Source organism: Aquarana catesbeiana, linkage group LG03 (assembly GCF_042186555.1).
Source record: "Aquarana catesbeiana isolate 2022-GZ linkage group LG03, ASM4218655v1, whole genome shotgun sequence".
Classification (NCBI taxonomy): domain Eukaryota; kingdom Metazoa; phylum Chordata; class Amphibia; order Anura; family Ranidae; genus Aquarana; species Aquarana catesbeiana.
In genome coordinates, this window is record NC_133326.1 from 333,777,824 (window position 1) to 333,798,387 (window position 20,564).

Consider the following 20,564-nt stretch of genomic DNA (forward strand, 5'->3'; position numbering starts at 1 on the left):
AGCAGACTAAGGACATGGATTACTGGAACCATGTCCTGTGATCTGATGAGACCAAGATAAACGTATTTGGTTCAGATGGTGTCAAGCGTGTGTGGCGGCAACCAGGTGGGGAGTACAAAGACAAGTGTGTCTTGCCTACAGTCAAGCATGGTGGTGTTAGTGTCATGGTCTAGGACTGCAGGAGTGCTGCCGGCACTGGGGAGCTACAGTTCATTGAGGGAACCATAAATGCCAATATGTACTGTGACATACTGAAGCAGAGCATGATCCCCTCCCTTCGGACTGGGCCGCAGGGTAGTATTCCAATATGATAACGACCCCACACACACCTCCAAGACGACGACTGCCTTGCTAAAGAAGCTGAGGGTGAAAGTAATGGACTGGATAAGCGTGCCTCCAGACCTAAACCCTATTGAGCATCTGTGGGGCATCCTCAAACGGAAGGTGGAGAAGTGCAAGGTCTCTAATGCTGCATACATACAAGTGGACTTTCCGGCAGACTTGGTCCGGCAGACTGGACTCCGTCGGACGATTCGATCGTGTGTGGGCTCCAGCTGACTTTTTTTTCCAAAAGTCCGACGGACCTAGAAATAAAACATGTTTCAAATCTTTCCGACGGACTCGAGTCTGGTCGAAAAATCCGCTCGTCTGTATGCTAGTCACACGGACTAAAACCGACGCTAGGGCAGCTATTGGCTACTGGCTATCAACTTCCTTATTTTAGTCCGGTCGTACGTCATCACGTACGAATCCGTCGGACTTTGGTGTGATCGTGTGTAGGCAAGTCCGTTCGTTAGGAAAGTCAGTCGGAAGTCCGCCGAGGGTCCGTCGGATAGTCTGCCAGAAAGTCTGCTCGTGTGTAGGCGGCATAACATCCACCAGCTCCGTGATGTCATCATGAAGGAGTGGAAGAGGACTCCAGTTGCAACCTATGAAGCTCTGGTGAACTCCATGCCCAAGAGGGTTAAGGCAGTGCTGAAAAATAATGGTGGCCACACAAAATATTGACACTTTGGGCCCAATTTGGACATTTTCACTTAAGGGTGTACTCACTTTTGTTGCCAGCGGTTTAGACATTAATGGCTATGTGTTATTTTGAGGGGATAGCAAATTTACACTGTTATACAAGCTGTACACTCACTATTTTACACTGTAGCAAAATTTCATTTCTTCAGTGTTGTCACATGAAAATATATAATAAAATATTTACAAAAATGAGAGGGGTGTACTCACTTTTGTGAGATACTGTATTTGATTTTATTTTAATTTATCACATCTTTTAGACATTATTTTATGTTATGGGGGTTTTAAGTAATCTTCAAGCCTAAAATGTGTATTTTAAAATGTGTGCTAAAAATGAAAAACATGACTGAAGAAAAAAAAAAAATGAAGGAAGTGAAAAGCAACAGTGATAGGGCTAAAGAAGTTTGTATTAGGGTTATAGAGTAATTGTGCGCAAGAACACTAGAAGTAATGTAATAATATAAACAATTCTGATGGTCATTTGCTACTGGGGACAGTTTTTGAAAAAGTAAATTCCCTGCATGGCTGCTTCCTCCTTCTCTTTTCGCTAACATCTCCTATCTACAGCAGTGATCCCATTCCTAGTAGTGCATTTATTTTAACCACAGCTCTCCTGCATTCTGTCTTTCATTTAGGAATACTTTATGTTAAGATCGATGACAGTATTTTTACGACTACAAATGCCACATTGCTAGATGTCACAGAATGCGGTTGTTGGGAAACTACCTAAATTGTTCTATTGGGCCCTAGTATCTGTAATTATACCCCTGGTAGATATAGATATGGCAAGTTTACAAAAGTAAAACACAAATAGATATATAATATATGTGAACACATTTTCTAGGTATGCTTGTGCCTGACTTTATGCACTTACTATATTTGCTGTTCAGTGACTTCAGCGTTTTCCTTAAAGTTGAACTTCTGCCTCCCTCTAACTAATCACTGACATAAAAAAAAGGGAAAGAAGAAAAAAACTACCCAAATGTCTCATTTACTCACCTAAATAACAAGTTTTCTTTCTTCTTTCATGCACAGGAGGTAGGGTCCTTCTTCTGGTGTCCACATTACTACTGTGTGTCGTGGACACTTCCTATTAGATGTCCAGTGCCTGGGTCCCCTCAGGATTCAGAATACAGTCTACAGGCAATTACATCAGTTTGAGGGTACAGACAAGGGAACAGCCAGAGCAGGCAAATCTGCAGCACTGCATTACAGCACCGGGGAATAAAATTGGCTATGGACCTTGGTGTCTGTGAGGGAGGTGAGTATAAAAAACACTCCACAAGGTAAAATAAAAATGTGCCCACAGATGGCCTTTAAAATAAAACTCCAGGTGAATCCACTTATGTACTGTATCTATTAAAAATCATTACACATATTTTAAATACAACTATGATAATGAATGAATGTTGTTATTTTGGAGCCCTGTAATTCTCAAACAGCAGCAGTCATATTGGTAGAGAAAGGATATGCACTCTAATGCCCCGTACACACGAGCGGATTTTCCGTCGGGAAAAACTTGGATGGTTTTTCAGACGGAATTCTGCTCAAGCTTGGCTTGCATACATACGGTCACACATAAGTTCTCTGAACTTTCGACCGTCAAGAACGCAGTGACTTACAACACTACAACGAGCCGAGAAAATGAAGTTCAATGCTTCCGAGCATGCGTCGAATTGTTTCCAAGCATGCGTAGGAATTTCATGCGTCGGAATTTGTATAGACGATCGGAATTTCCAATCAGAACTTTTTCCGACCGAAAAATAGAGAACATGCTCTCAATCTTTTGCTGGCTAGAATTCTGCCTGCAAAAGTCCGATGGAGCATACACAAAGTCGGAAATTCTGACCAAAAGCTCACATCCGACTTTTGATGGCACAATTTCTGATCGTGTGTATGGGGCTTTAGCCAGTCTGAATGCTATTGCTTTGCACAGTGATGTCAGTCTAACACTGAAAACTTTCTTACAGGAAGGGAGAGCATGTGAGTGAACTCATTTGTGGATTTCTGATGAGTTTGTGAGATTTTTCATTATCCAGTCACAGGAAGGGGTGATTGGATGACCAGATTGTAGTGCTTAACTGCAGTGTAGAAACATGAGGTTAATGAAATGACTGTGCTGTCTGGTAGAAATGTCTTAATCACAAGACTGGCTGAACAAACTACAAATCTTCTGAAAGTAAGGCAACTAACATATCTACAGTATATGAACAGTGTCTTTGATTGCTCACTTTCTGTTCAGATATGTTAATATAATACCATCAAATGATCCTCTTGCAATTAGAAAATACAGGCTATACAGCGGAGAAGTATAGCTTACAGAGTTCTAAAGCCTTAGCGCTATTTAATAAACGAACTATGCATCCATACCAACAGCTAATTACCACTCAAGTACAAAATAAATGCCATTATGGGGGTTATGACATTTTCTTCTTCTATTAAATCACACATGGGAAAGAATCAAATAATATGAGCAAAGTTGAGCATATTAGGATTAGCTGTTAATGCAAGTTCTGTATTATGGTAATGCAATTTAAACTATTCTAGTAAAACAGCCCAAAGGATTCCAGTAAGAGCTATCATGGATGAGATTCAACTGAAGGACAGTTATGCAATGCTTACTTGGAAATGGATCCTCGGGCAGTGCTGGACTTAGTTTATATCTAATTACAGAAAAAGAAGTAGTTTTGCCATTTTTCATGGTGTGTGTGAAGTCCTGTGTTTTAAAGAAAACATACAAAAAATATATAGAGGCAGACCTTTGAAAATGCCACTTCTCTCACTTTTTAGGCTTAAAGTATAACTACAAAGGCATAGCAAAGTAAGTTGTTTGCAGAAATAAGCGGAGACAGAAAGGACCAGCAAGAGAAAACCAAAAAGCCACATGTATATAAACACAAATACACACGCAGACATACATAAACTAACCTAATAAACTAGTGAGATTTGCAAATTATAGCCATAAAGGCTAAAAGACCCTTACCCTTGTATTAAGGCTTTGTAAGCTAAGCTTGTTCCTCAACCCGGAACAATTATGCAAAAAAGGACATCTGACTTGGTGATACATTACTGAACTCAGTGAGCAAGTGTAATAGCCAGGTAACTAGCATCAGCAGAAGGGGATTGGCAATGGGAGCCCCATGTATCTCTTAGTATAAGTTTACCTTTAGTTCTTTGCTTCTGCATTTTTCACAAAAAATTACTTACAACCCCCAAAACATTGTATAATGTCTGAAAGCAGAGGCCGTGTAGAATAAAAAGATTGCAGATGATTTTTTTTTAATGTTGCATATTAATGTGTATTAAATCTATACTTTCAGTAAAAATATACTAAAAAGATTTTACTGCAAAGAAACACACTTTAATCCACAGATTTGTGCACAAATTAAAAGATGAAGTTGTGTTAAGAGCCCTTGCACACTGGGGCGGTTTGCAGGCGCTATTGCGCTAATAATAGCGCCTGCAAACCACCCCGAAAGTGCCGCTGCTGTGTATCCAGTGTGCAAGCCCCGAGGGCTTGCACACTGGAGCGATGCGCTGGCGGGACGGTAAAAAAAGTCCTGCCAGCAGCATCTTCGGAGCGGTGAAGGAGCGGTGTGTATACCGCTCCCTTACCGCTCCTGCCCATTGAAATCAATGGGACGGCGCGGCTATACCGCCGGCAAAGCGCCTCTGCAGAGGCGCTTTGCTGTGGTATTTAACCCTTTCTCGGCCGCTAGCGGGGGGTAAAACCGCCTCGCTAGCGGCCGCATACCGACGGTAAAACGCCGCTAATAATAGCAGCGTTTTACCGCCGACGCCGCCCCCCGCCCCAGTGTGCAAGGGCTCTTAGTAACAAGATATCAAATATGTCAAACATTAAAACTGGCTGTTCCCATGAAATGACGAAAAATTACAGTACCCGAAACTATCAGTAGGTGACACGTTAATTGCCTTTACATCTAATCAGTTTAGATTTAACAATGAGTGAGGGACCTAGAATTATTTCATACAGGGCCGGATTAATACAGTGGGTATTGGAGCTGCAGCTCCATGCCCCTTAAATTTGCCCAGAACCCCCCCAAAAAATCACAACCCCCCCCCCAAAAAAAAACAATCAACTTCGAGGGTTGTGGCTCGGCCACCAGGGGTCACAGAGACCCCGCCTGAAGACTGACTCCACAAATGGTTAAAATTTGGAGCTCCTATCATCTATGGTTACGGAGATATGGGGCTCCTTGCACAGCCTGTCAGAAGCTACATCCAGAGCGGCCAGTTTAAATACAAGCTGGCACACTCTGTTTGCAGCAGACTGAGAGGATGAGCTCACAATGCCTCTCACTTCTTGTCAGGGGCACTGAGCTCAATGGACAGCTTGGAGCCTGCAGAGTTTGACAGGCAGCCTGTCGAACTTACCTATTGATTTCAGTGGGGTCACTCTGCAACTGCAAGCCAAACTCGCTCGCAGTAGCAGCATAGTCCAACAATGTAAAAATACCATTCAGCAATGTAAAAAAAAAAACAAGCATGCAGCAGTAGCACCTCACGAATGCCTGTCAGCTGGTGCTAAACCACTTATTGAAAAGCAATCCACAACAGATCACTTTTCAGAGGGCAGTAAGCATTACCGCAAATGTGAAAGAAACTTGAAATACATCATCCATTTCACACTCCCCACAAGCCAGGTCACTCCCCAGCCACTTCCCATGTTAGCCACCTCCCTTCAACTTATATCACAGGTGACCATTTCCCAACCTGGAGATAACAGACCCTACTCCAAAATATATCACTCCCAGTTACTTCCCCCACCTGCTGATTGATATCCCTCCATGACGAGCTCACACCCCCCCTGCTGACAGACCTCTCTCCGCAGCCTATCCCCCCACACACTCTCACCTGCTGATCTGTGGATGGGGGAATCACTCCCGCAGTGTTATTGTGTTCTGCCAGTGGGGAGCCTTCCCTACCCACAGTATACAATGATCAGTGTTGCTAACTATAGCTGGCTGCACTGATTGTTTTGGGAAAAACCTGACAGGCTGGTTGTACTCAATCGATTACTAGATTGACTTGTGTACAACTAGCTAGCCCATACATAGATCGACTATGGCTGGTCTCTGCTTAATTGACTTAATTTCATTCCATGTATGGCCCGCTTAACCACTACGCAGTCCCTAAACATCCTTCCACAAACCTTTATATTTTTCCTTTTTTCACCTGTACATAGTGCCCGCTGTCATACCCTTTACACTCCACTCCTTTACATACTGCTCACTGTCATATACTTCATAATATCACACTAAATAGTGCCCACTATCTTACACTTCTCTCCTATACATAGTGCCCACTGTCATACCCTCCACACTTCTCTCCTATACATTGTGCTCACTGTCATACCCCCCACATTCCTCTCCTGTACATACTGCCTACTGTCATACACTTCTCTCCTGTACATAGTGCCCGCTGTCATACCCTCCACATTCCTCTCCTGTACATACTGCTCACTGTCATACCCTCTACACTCCTCTTCTGTACATACTACCCTCTGTCATCCCCCCACACTCTTCTAATGTACATACTGCCCACTGTCATACACTTCTCTCCTAGACATAGTGCCCACTGTCATACCCTCCACATTCCTCTCCTGTACATACTACTCACTGTCATAACTTCCACACTCCTTTCCTGTACATATTGCCCACTGTCATATCCTCCACACTCTTCTTCTGTACATACTGCCCACTGTCATATCCTCCACACTCCTCTCCTGTACATACTTCTCACTGTCATACCCTCCACACTCCTCTCCTGTACATACTGCTCACTGTCAGACACTCCACAGTCCTCTCCTGTACATAATGCCCACTGTCATACCCTCCACACTCATCTCCTGTACATACTGCTCACTGTTTTACCCTCCACACTCGTCTCCTGTACATACTGTTCACTGTCTTACCCTCCACTCTCGTCTCCTGTACATACTGCCCACTTTTATACCCTTCACACTCTTCTCCTGTACATACTGTCCACTTTCATAAACTCCTCTACTGTACATAGTGCTGGCTGTCATACCCTCCACACTCCTCTCCTGTGCATACTGCCCACTATCATACCTTCCACACTCCTCTCATGTACATACATCCCACTGGGATACCATCCACAGTCCTCTCGTGTAATACTGCCCACTGTCATACCCTCCACACTCCTCTCCTGTACATACTGCCCCATCATACCTTCCACTCCTCTGCTCTTTATACTGCCAACTGTCATAACCTCCACACTCCTTTCCTGTGCATACTGCCCACTATCATACCTTTCACACTCCTCTCCTGTACATACTGCCCACTGTCATACCCTTCACACTCCTCTCCTGTACATACTGTCCCCATCATACCCTCCACACTCCTCTCCTGTACATAGTGCCCACTGTCAACCCACCACACTCCTCTGCTGTGCATACTGCCCACTGTCATACCACCCACACTCCTCTCCTGTACATAGTGCCCACTACCATTCTCTCCACACTCCTCTCCTGTACATACTGCTCATGTGTCATACCCTCCACACTCCTCTCCTGTACATAGTGCCCACTGTCATACCCTCCACACTCCTCTCTTGTACAGTGGGGACAGAAAGTATTTAGACCCCCTTACACTTTTAACTCTTTGTAACATTGCAGCCATTTATTAAAATCATTTAAGTTCATTTTTTTCCTCATTAATGTACAAGCAGCACCCCATATTGACAGAGAAACAGAGAATTGTTGACATTTTTGCAGGTTTAATAAAAAAGAAAAACTGAAATATCACATGGTCCTAAGTATTCAGACCCTTTGCTCAGTATTTAGTAGAAGCACCCTTTTGATCTAATACAGCCATGAGTCTTTTTGGGAAAGATGCAACAAGTTTCACACCTGGATTTGGGGATCCTCTGCCATTCCTCCTTGCAAATCCTCTCCAGTTCTGTCAGGTTGGATGGTAAACATTGGTGGACAGCCATTTTTAGGTCTCTCCAGAGATGCTCAATTGGGTTTAAGTCAGGGCTCTGGCTGGGCCATTCAAGAACAGTCACAGAGTTGTTGTGAAGCCACTCCTTCATTATTTTAGCTGTGTGCTTAGGGTCACTGTCTTGTTGGAAGGTAAACCTTCGGTCCAGTCTGGAGGTCCTGAGCACTCTGGAGAAGGTTTTCGTCCAGGATATCCCTGTACTTGGCCACATTCATTTTTCCCTCGATTGCAACCAGTCGTCCTGTCCCTGCAGCTGAAAAACACCCCCACAGCATGATGCCCCCACCACCATGCTTCACTGTTGGGACTGTATTGGACAGGTGATGAGCACTGCCTTGTTTTCTCCACACATATCGCTTAGAATTAAGGCCAAAAAATTCTATCTTAGTCTCATCAGACCAGAGAATCTTATTTCTCACCATCTTGGAGTCCTTCAGGTGTTTTTTTAGCAAACTCCATGCGGGCTTTCATGTGTCTTGCACTGAGGAGAGGCTTCCGTCGGGCCACTCTGCCATAAAGCCCCGACTGGTGGAGGGCTGCAGTGATGGTTGACGTTCTACAACTTTCTCCCATCTCCCGACTGCATCTCTGGAGCTCAGCCACAGTGATCTTTGGGTTCTTCTTTACCTCTCTCACCAAGGCTCCTCTCCCCCGATAGCTCAGTTTGGCCGGACGGCCAGCTCTAGGAAGGGTTCTGTTCGTCCCAAATGTCTTCCATGTAGCCTCCCTGGCGGTTTTCCCGAGTGTGGCTCGGGGTTAAAATTCAGTACCATTAGCGGTAACCCCGAGCCACACTCGGGATCGCATTGCAGGATCCTGGGGCGGCCTTACTTACCTTGTCCCCGGGATCCTGCGATGTCACCCGCAGTGTCCGAGGGCTCTGTCCTCCTCCGAAGCCTCTCCGTGCCAGGCTCCGTTCCCTGCGAGCGGCGCGACGCACGGGGGCGGAGCCTGGCTGCAAATTCAAAAAAATGTCAAAAGCATAATACATACAGTACTGTAATCTTACAGATTACAGTACTGTATGAAATGATTTCACATCCCTTTTGTCCCCAGTGCTTTGTCCAATGCCCTGCATGCAGTTTTATATGATATATACTGTTCTTTCTGCCTGGAAACTGGAGATTGTCCATAGCAACCAAAAAGTGTCCCTTTACGTCAAAAGTGGCTTTAGACCAGCTAGAAAACAGCGATAGTAAATTAGAACACTTGCAGAATTGAGCGATAGTGAATTGTGAGGAAATTTATTTTATTACTATTTTTTTTTTAATTATTTATTTTTATTTATTATATTATAATTTATGTTTTTGTGTTTCAAACTTTATCATACCCGGGATATCTACTAGACTCTGGTTTGGACAGATTTAAGTGTGTTATTGTTAAGATTTACAGACCTACAATATAAAACGCCAAATTTCCATGCAAAATAATGGTACCGCTTTCAGCACCTAAAATCCAAAATAATCATACCGCCAGGGAGGTTAAGGATTATGGAGGCCACTGTGCTCTTATGAACCTTAAGTGCAGCAGAAATTTTTTTGTAACCCTGGCTGGATCTGTGCCTTGCCACAATTCCGTCTCTTCAGGCAGTTCCTTTGACCTCATGATTCTCATTTGCTCTGACATGCACTGTGAGCTGTAAGGTCTTATATAGACAGGTGTGTGACTTTCCTAATCAAGTCCAATCAGTATAATCAAACACAGCTGGACTCAAATGAAGGTGTAGAACCATCTCAAGGATGATCAGAAGAAATGGACAGCACCTGAGTTAAATATATGACTGTCACAGCAAAGGGTCTGAATACTTAAGACCATGTGATATTTCAATTTTTCTTTTTTAATAAATCTGCAAAAATGTCAACAATTCTGTGTTTTTCTGACAATATGGGGTGCTGTGTGTACATTAATGAGGAAAAAATAGAACTTAAATGATTTGAGCAAATGGCTGCAATATAACAAAGAGTGAAAAATTTAAGGGGGTCTGAATACTTTCCGTCCCCACTGTACATACTGCCCACTGTCATACCCTCCACACTCCTCTCCTGTACATACCACTCACTGTCATACCTTCCACACTCCTCTCCTGTACATAGTGCCCACTGTCATACACTCCTCTCCTGTACATAGTGCCCACTGTTATACCCACCCCATTCCTCTCCCTCACCTGCACATACTTCCCACTTTTATACCATCCATACTCCTCCCCTATGCCTCTTACCCACAAAAAAACTGTTCTTTAAAATTATATAGAATATCCTCAATGTTACCAGCTCTAGAATGGGCACACTTTTGTTAGTTCAACTAAAGGAAATCTTCTCAGTCCTCATATTTGTTCTGCCCATTATTAGTACTGTTTTAATTTTGTGCTTACTACTGTGATGTATAGAGGAACATAGGGGATGTCAGCTACTCTAAATATACCACTGGTAAAAAAAAAGTGTCCCTGAAAATATTTTTGAAATGTTGGCAACTATGCACTTAGGCACTGCCCAATGGCCACAGGGTCAGTAGGGGGCCCAATGAGAGGCTCCTGGGATCCTGTGATATTAAAGTGGTAGTAAACTTCACTAATATTACTACTGTTTAGAGGCCCTGAGGTTGGTTATGCCATAATGTACAAGTAAGCACAGCATATTAGCACATTAGGGTACACACTACCTGTCAGACTGAGCCCTCCATCTTCACCCGGTCTTCCTTCCGGGTTCTGTGCCTTCGGTCACTTGCCTTGACCGGGCTGCGTTGCTGTCACTCCCACACATGCTCATGCACATCCTCTCTCTCTATCTTATCCCCTGTCTCTCTCTCATCCTCCCTCCCTTACCCCTCACCCCTCTCTCATCCCCTTTCTCTCTCTCTCTCATCCTCCCTCTCTCTATTTAATTTAATTTGTTATAACAAAAAATTGTTTGTAATTTTTATTTATTTATTTATTTTTATAAAAAATCCTCAGCACCAGGCCCATGATTTTGTTAATCCGGCCCTGATTGCATATATGTCCTGTCCTACATGCATTTTTATGCTTGTATGTTTGTGTGGGGCAACAGATGTGCTTTGACATTTTTTGTTATTTTCATATTATTTTAGTTTACATTTAAAAAATTTTTTTTTTTTTTTTACTTTAAGGCATTGCCATAACAAGTGAGTGCGTCTATGTTTTACAGTCTTCAAAGGACATTACGGAAATAATGATCCTTGATTTCCTCCCACTCACCATTCTGACAACGTTCTTTTTGTGGTCCTGGGCTTTCAGGAAGAATCTTTTATTGTGAGACCCATACAAGTGATCAGGTTACGCTACAGCCACCCAGGTCACTTTTACTAAAATCTGGGACCAATTAAGTTAAATAGAAATAAGTTCACTGCTTCTACTTTGGCCACAATCTTTTTTTAAATGGTTAAGTAGTTAACCTCTCTGGCGGTATGATTATGTCAGATTTTTGATGCTGAAAGCGTTACAATTATTTTGCATGGAAATTTGGCGTTTTATATTGTAGGCCTGTAATTCTTAGGAATAACTCACTTAACTCTGTTCAAACAAGAGTCTAGTAAAAATCCCGGGTATTATAAAGTTTGAAACATGAAATCATAAATTATAATGTAATAAATAACTATAAATAATTATAACAAATAATAATATAATAATAATAAAAATTATTCAATAATGTTATCAAATCAAAAACTCTGAAATTTGCTCAGTTGCAGAATGGTCACTGTCATTACTTTCAGTGTTTGATGACAGATTTCCCCACAAATCACTATCGCTCAATTCTGCAAGTGATTCTAATTTATTATCGCTGTTTTCTAGCTGGTCTAAAACCACTTTTGACGTAAAGGGCCATTTTTTGGTTGTTATGGACAATCTCCAGTTTCCAGGCAGAAAGAATAGTATTTATAATATAAAACTGCATGCAGGGCACTGGACAAACCACTAGGGACAAAAGGGAGGTGAAATAAATTGATACAGTAATGTTATCTGTAAGATTACAGTGTATTGTATATGTATTGTGTTTCTTACTTTTTGAATTTGGCGCCGTTCTCCGTCCCCGTGCATCACAACGCTTGCAGTGAACGGAGCTTGGCACTGTAATAGATCCGGCAGAGGACACAGCTCGCACACACACAGCGGGCAGACATCGCAGGATCCTGAGGACAAGGTACGTAACTTTGCCTGGATACTGCGATGAAATCCCAAGTGTGGCTCGGGGTTAGCGCTTTTGGTACTGAAAATCCACCCCGAGCCACACTCGGGAATACCACCAGGGAGGTTAATGAAGAATGTGCATTAATCCACCAGTAACATATTATCACTTCTATTATTAATCATAATTGATTTAGGCTAATTTCTACTACTGCATATAAAGGATAAATATTATTTTGGTATAACAAAAGGACTCCAGCAACTCTATTAACATGCCACAATAGCCATTTTTTTTAGGTTAACCATTCTGTATAATACAAACTTTTTAACCTCCCTGGCGGTATGATTATTTCGGATTTTAGGTGCTGAAAGCGGTACAATTATTTTGCATGGAAATTTGGCGTTTTATATTGTAGGTCTGTAATTCTTAACAATAACACACTTAAATCTGTCCAAACAAGAGTCTAGTAGATATCCCGGGTATGATAAAGTTTGAAACACAAAAACATAAATTATAATATAATAAATAAATATAAATAATTAAAAAAAAAATAATAATAATAAAATAAATTTCCCCACGATTCACTATCGCTCAATTCTGCAAGTGTTCTAATTTACTATGGCTGTTTTCTAGCTGGTCTAAAGCCACTTTTGATGTAAAGAGACACTATTTGGTTGCTATGGACAATCTCCAGTTTCCAGGCAGAAAGAACAGTATATATAACATAAAACTGCATGCAGGGCATGGGCCAAAGCACTGGGGACAAAAGGGATGTGAAATCATTTCATACAGTACTGTAATCTGTAAGATTACAGTACTGTATGTGTTATGATTTTACACTTTTTTTAATTTGCCGCCAGGCTCCGCCCCCGTGCGTCGCGCCGCTCACAGGGAACGGAGCCTGGCACGGAGAGGCTTCGGAGGAGGACGGAGCCCGCAGACACAGCGGGGGACATTGCAGGATCCCGGGGACAAGGTAAGTAAAGCCACACCAGGATCCTGCGATGTAATCCCGAGTGTGGCTCGGGGTTTCCGCTAATGGTCCTGAATTTTAACCCCGAGCCACACTCGGGAAAACCGCCAGGGAGGCTACAGAAAATTTGTATAACTTTTACATTGCTAGAAAATTTTCTTGACATGTGACATATTGAACACGGGGTACTCCATTTGAAAAACATCATTATGATAGCTCCCAGTCAGATCCAGGTTAAAAGGATAAAAAAATAAAAATGGGTCAGTGTGAATACCCATTTATCACTTAGAGAATGAGTATATGACTTCCATAAAGAGTTTTTACCACAAGTTTTTGTCCACGCGTAGTGATAACTGAACACGGAAAAACACCAGAATCCCACTGAGTCGACGGAAGTTGAACCTTGTAATTTTTTTCTGGCTTTTTTGTAAGGCTAGTTTACAGGCTTTTGGTAAAAAATGGGCAGGAAAGTCTGAGGACTGATTACAATATATAAAAACGCAATTGGTGGGGTCATGATGACCAATATCGTTGGTCAATTCAGGTGGCAGGTTACAGACTCATCTAATTAGGTGGAGTTCCTTATCAAGACAGGAGAAGCAGTCAAGATAAAAGAGAAAAGGGAATAGGACCCAAGTGTTTTTGCCTTCAATAAGGGAAAAGGAACAAACTGTGGTTTAACCTGATATATCTTTATTAGAACAATTGGTAGAGAAAGTGTATAATTGAAAGGAAAACATAAACAATAGGACATTACACATGGTAAAAAATGACACTTAAAACACATGCCCATGAGCTCAGCCATATCCAAGTCATCCTCAAGTCATTTGGTGTGACTTAAAACACAATGCTTATGTACATCAGGCGAGGTGAGTTCTGGGAAACCTTGATAGCACAGACCTGTATCCATATTGTGCTTAACCACGGACCTCCAGACTCCCTATTTGCCTTTAAAGCTGCTGCATTAGGTATCTACAGTATTAAAAAGCCATTGATCATCACAGACAAATAAATGCAATTTTGGGCTGGAAAGTGTCCCTGCCAGTTAATTAACAAGGCAGGTTTGCTTTCTTGGTGTATCACTATCAGTCATAGAGATGGTAAAGCAGTAGAATGTAGCACGCGGTGATGTAGCAATGTGACTTGAGTCTAGGAGGAACAATAGATCTGCAGTAAGCCTTTTAATCATTCAGCATCATGTTTCCATAAAACATTTAAGACAGCCCCGCATGTGAGTTAAGTAGAAGGATATAGTCAGCTGAGTCAAAGCACAAAGCCTCAAAAGGTGTTCAGGCTGTGATCACTTGCTGGGTATACCAGCTTGAAAAAGACTCACTGTTTGGATGATATTGAATTTGTCCTCGATTGCAGGGACAAGGTGGTGAATCCAGAGTACTTTGCAGGGGTCCACATGTATGCAGGGTGCGAATCTCTGTATTCCTTGCCCTGGTGATACACACAAGGTGTCATCCACTCAAAACCGGCATGGGGCCATCTGGCCGTCTCCTTCCAGTTTCCAGTTGTTTGTAGACTTCAGGTTTACGGAGACAAGGTGGGGGGCTAAAAGATGATGAAAAGCCTGGGCTGGCTATCGGCAGAGGGCATGTGTAGGCACATGCCTCGACGTGTTTCACCCACTTGGGACATGAGTTTCTTCAGGGTGAAGTGTTTGCCTAAACAGAATCCTTAACATGACCATGACTAGGCCGGAAGTGATGTAACAGGAAGTAATTCCCTGGGTGTCACTCTGAATGCCTATAAAAAGGATTCTACATATTTTACAATACCTGGTTGATCCTGCCTGTTCCTGTGTTCCTTTCTGTCAAATGACCAAGCTAATCGTGACTGCCAATCCATGATAGTGTGGCCAGTTTATGTCTTTCCATCAATTTTCATCATCATGCTCTCTCCTCAGTGTGCTTGCATCTCCTTCTCTCCCCTCCTTCGCTCCCTGTCAGTCTGTGTGAAGCTGTTAAATTCCTCGCCCCACCCCTCCAGTGTAGTCCAGATTTAAATGACTGATCATTTAACAGCAGCTGCTCTTTCCCTCCTTTTTTTTTTTTTACATGTGACCAGCACAGCACCAATCAGTACTGTTCTGTACTAGGTCAGAGGGCACAGATTCCTCTTCTTCTTCCCTGCCTATTTATAGGTTGGGTTCACACTAGTGTTAATTGGATGTTTCCCCACATCCAATTCGCACAGCAGGAGATTGTGACCAGCTCTCTATGGAGCTGGTTCACATATCTCTGCATCGGCTCTGATGCAAATTTGCTCTTTTGTTCCATTACAGGTCCGAATTCAGCCAAAAATTTGGGCTGAAATCAGAAGCTGAAATAGTGAAAGGACCTGCACCGGACTCCTGCTGTGAGCCGCTTGCATGCTCATATGTCAACCCAGCCATAGAGATTTAGTAGAGTAGAGTGGAGTTTAGTGGAGAAAAGAAAGACATGACAGTACAGAAGTGCTGCCTAAAAAAGGCATTTAACAAAAAAAAAGAGAATTTTCTGCAGAGTTTAGTGAATGTGGTGCAATTTCACTTAGCAAAGAACACCCGATAACTCGCAAGGAAAAGAAAAATATATCTGCATTTTTTTCTAGCATGTGATTAGATGAAGGAAGCCAGCAGAGCTTTGCCTCATTCACTAAGCTCCAGGGCTTAGTCCCTTGTAAAGTGAACTGCCTTTTTGCCTTTAGTAAATCACCCATTATGAGTCAGTATTAAAAAATGCACTCCCTGTGTTGCAGATATATTATCGCAACAGTTGTAATATGAAGAAAAACAGAGCAATTGCTAGAGTAATTGAGTTTCATTAAAGTGTTTACAGTAAACCAAAGATCTCTATATTTAATAAAACAATAAAAATATGAAAGAAAAAAAAACCCATAACAATAAAATACAAAACGGCAAGTGTGTAATGTGAAGGTCATATAAAAATGACTAATTACTGCAATGATTAAAAATGTTTGCTAATTGAAAATATACAATGTTTCCCCTTACTCAAAACCTGGATTTTACTAGTACAAGAGGATAATAAAAGATGATCTACACAGATGCATACAGCCAAATGCATATCTTGAATTGTTTTAAGATGGAGATTGGCAAAGTCTGCATAGTATAGAAAATATTTCAGCTGCAGATACCAACAGGAGTGCTTTCTAACAATGCCTGGGGGTTGTCAGCAGCAGAGCTTGTAGATTATTTCTATGCTCCCTCCATCAGCTTAAACACAATGGTGCATACACATATGGTCATTACAATCTGTTTTTTTGTTTTTGGTTTTTTTTTTTTTTTTTTTTTTTTTTTACATTTTAGTAGCCCTGGGTAGATCTGTATATGGTACACTATCTCTGCTGGGACCTAGTGCATCATTAATGTACTCACTAATACAAATTAGTGGAAGCAGTTTATGCATTCACTGCTCTCTATATGTAATAACTGGAAGGATGTTGGTGTATATCAAACACAAGATGGTCAGAGCCAGGCTGCAATTTATTCAAATAGCATATTTAGCATTGTAAAGTCATTGTGATAATGAGAGTTTGCAATCATTTTGTTCTGATTCAAATCCAACTTGCAGTAGTGTTTTTTTTTTTTTTTGAGTTGTGCACCCAGCAGGTGGTGTTCCTCAATATTCATGTAAAGCCTTCAAGCCATTTAAATCCATAACCTAGAATGATTTTATGCAATGACTCAGTGAGAAGATCAAGTCATTAACCTTACTTTCTTTTAGTGAACATCAAGGAAAAGTCTGTGAGATTTATAAAAAGTAATGAACTGCTGGTTAATTATAAGACACTGTAGAGAAAAGGTTATATACAGGTTACTATTATGATGGACATTATAGCTGCTAAGAGCTACAATGTTTGAAAGCTGGACAGTGTGTGGACTTAAAATATTACCAGTGTGTTTTTTCACTTTGGCACTTGAAAAATGTATCTGTGTGTCCAGTTCAGTTCAGTCATCAATAAGATGCTGTAAGTGATTATAGAACTTTCAAAGTAATACCAAATGTCTATTCTACCCCTTGAACTACAGAATGAAATGCATAAGCATGAAGCTATTAAACTTATAGTGAAGGACATCACTTTATACCAGCTCTCTAGGCACTGTAAAGCCTGGTTACATAAATGCCATTTTTATTGGCTTTTTCTAAAATGTCATTTAAAGGAAATTTGCATTTTTAATGTTTCACTTACAGCATTATTAAAATGCTGTTCCCCACCAAACTGAATTTTTAAACATTTTCTTTGGTACATTTTCCCCAGGGCAGTGCCCAGGCCTCCATTTATTTGATATACTGTAGGTACTTATATATAGAACTGCCAATTTATGCAGCACTTTACATATATATTGTACATTCTCTAAGCTCCGTAACTCACATTCATACCCATACTAGGGCCAATTTAGACAGGATCCAATTAACCTATCAGCATGTCTTTCGAGTGTGGGAGGAAACCAGAGTATCCAGAGGTAACCCACATGGGAACAGGGAGAGCATGCAAACTCCAGGCAGGTAATGCCATGGTTGGTATTCAAACTAACAGTCCTAGTGCTGCTAGATGGAGGTTCTAACCACTTAGCCACTGGGCTGCCCCATGCTATTTGTTTAATAATCCCTTTCCTTTCAGCCCAGAAAATGTCCAATATTATTTTTTAACATTTTTCTCCCATTGACATCAGTAGGGTTTGGATTCGGCATCTGAACTAGTAATGTTCTGTGAACCCATCTCAAACCAAACCCAGTCTCTACTGGTCACCTTTTTTCTTAGGGTGACAATATGTTGATTGAATTATTTTTATACATGAACATAATAATAATGTTGATAATATAATATATATGATAATATATGGGTCTTGATCATAACTGGACAAGATGTGAGTATTAATTTATAAAATAAATTCATATCACCCTGCTCAACTAATGAAGATTTGGTTGACTTTCCATTATAAAGTGTTACTTCCACCTAAACTGCTAATTTTTTAGTATTGCTTAGAGTGGGTAAAGATAAAAGGCTCTGACATGATTTGATTGTTATTAGTGTGCACCGTACTTCTTGTCCTGGGCACAGTTAACAAGAACATGAATTTAAACGGAGCAGAGGTTCTAACATTTCGCTGCTCTATTCAAAACCGGAGGTGGGCTTTAAGTGATTGGTTATACAGAGCATTACTGAATGAATTCTCCAGCATTGGTTTGTATAGTGACATGGAAGCCATTGTCACAAGCTCTATTCATTCTGATTTATCCAACAGGGCCTTTGCCTAGTTACATATAATGAAATTGCAGTACATAGATTGAAGGTCGATACAGGTCTTAAACTGCAATTAGTGGGAGACAATATTAATCACAGTAAATGCGAAAGTCACTTGGATAGTGGAAGAATGAAACTGTTTAGAAAAGAAGATCAGTCTTACCCCCTAAAGCTTGTTTCATAACGAAATCCATGTTTTCTGTCTGAGTTTTCCTTCCTTATCAAAGAGGTATTCGCATTCAGTACAGCTGGTGGGAGGCACTATTAATTAAAAAAAGGGTCAGAACATGAAGAAATAAGCACTTCACAAAAATGAAACAATACAACATATTAGGTAACATGGGTTAAAAAAATGCAATTAGATCCTGCACAATTTTTTTTTACCCATAATGGGACCTTACATTAAAGTAGGGCTGTGACCAAACAATAAATTCACATATTTAATGCAAGCTGCCCATACCGGTAAGACTGGGCTCTCTATTACTCTAGAGACCCCCTTGAAAGATTTGTAAATACAGGCATATCCCACTTTTTAGTACACAATGGGGTTTATTTACTAAAGCTGGAAAGTGCAAAATCAGGCTCCCTTCTGCATAGAAACCAATGAGCTTCTAAACTCGGCTAGTTCAATTAAGCTTTGGTAATAAAACCTGGAAGCTCATTGGTTTCTATGCAGAAGTGAGACTGATTTTGCACTTTACAGCTTTAGTAAATAAACCCCATTGTGTACTTAAAAGTGGGGTATGCCTGTACTTGTTGATTCTGCCACTAAAGCTATTGGACAGGCACTTTTTCTGATAGGGTAACAATGCTCTTCCTCTTAGAGTAAAATCAGTGCAGCACTGTCACCTTTGCTGCTGCTATAGCTGAAGCAAAGTATCTTCCAAAGCATAGCCAAAACATTATTTTTTTGTTTTAAATGGAGTAGGGAAGGGTTAGGACCTTGTCAAGTTTTTAATGGTGTCTGTGTCCCTGCTGGGGAAATTCAGTCTCTCTATGTGTGCTGGGGAGCATTACCACCAAGACAGAAACTGATGGGAAATTCCAAATTTTACAGTTGTCACCAGAGCATAAGGTAAGTGTAAATCTTCAAATTGCAGAACCTGTTGCTGTGACAACTTTTTAAGAGCTGAATTCCTTCTACTTTGGAGAGATATTCTCTAACTTAAAAGAGAAGTATGGGTTTGGGGTTTTTCCCCAGTCATACTTACCTAGGTGGATACCGCATCGGACCGGTGCTGCATCTGTCCCCGTCACCTCTTCACTGAGAACCGAGCCATCAAACATTGCCGATGGCTCGGTTCTCACAGATCCCTGAGCGGAGAGCTGCTGCTTGTCAGTCAACAGCTCCCCTGCTCTGCTCCTCCATGCTCATTGGAGCCCTGAGCTGTGGAGGGGCAGGGAGCAGCCATATCAGCCTCTCAGTGGCTCGCTGAGAGGCTGAGATGCCTATGAGTCCAGGCACCTGGTGGATTCAGACTTCCGAAGTCAAGATGACGCGGTGCATGGACTGATCCTGGTGACATCAGCAGAGAGCAGACATCACAGGAGTGCAAAACAAATTGCAATCCTGTGACCCCTAGGAGAAGCCCAGCCAAATGAGCTCAGGTTGGGCTTTTCCTTTAATGCTGTGTCTCTGGGTCTGTCTGTCAGGGTTTTAATCTTCCTACTCTATCCAAAACTAAAAAAAAAGGAACTAAAGGGGCTTAAAGCAGGAATCCAAATAAAAAATAACAAGGTAAAAATGACCAATCCATAAAATGATATAATAACAAAACCAGCTTTTGCAGCAAACGGTACTAGTGATCCACATACATTTCCCACAGAGTACTTTTTTCTGCCACTAGATATCATCAGTGTGATGGCCAGTATTATTCGATCCACATCCTCTGAGCTTAAGTCATTCTGGACCCACACCAGCCTGTGACTGGACAGTAAAAGGAGAAGCAGAACAGTGATGAACTAATCTCTCTGTCACTCTGCTCTTTCCTCCTTTCAGCATACTTCTTTCAGCACATGAACTGATTGGCCCCCTGTACTGCTTCTTCCTCTCACACTCCAGCTCTGGTTAACAGGGACTGCAAGAGTCTGACACCAGGTTAAATTCAGGTACATACAGTGCTTCCATTAAAAATAAAATGTACTTATCTATTTAATGATTATATACAGGCATACCCCACTTTTAAG

The 20,564-nt window shown here is 41.5% G+C and overlaps 1 protein-coding gene across 2 annotated transcripts in view; it reads right to left on the reverse strand.

Moving 5' to 3' along the window:
- Positions 1-20,564, reverse strand: part of CPLX2 (complexin 2) — a 357,329-nt gene that overhangs the window by 46,426 nt on the left and 290,339 nt on the right. For both annotated transcript variants that reach the window (XM_073620543.1, XM_073620542.1), the window contains exon 2: positions 18,541-18,638. In XM_073620543.1, the coding sequence (XP_073476644.1) occupies positions 18,541-18,571 (31 nt within the window). In that variant the 5' untranslated portion in view covers positions 18,572-18,638. The remainder of the gene's footprint in view (positions 1-18,540; positions 18,639-20,564) is intronic.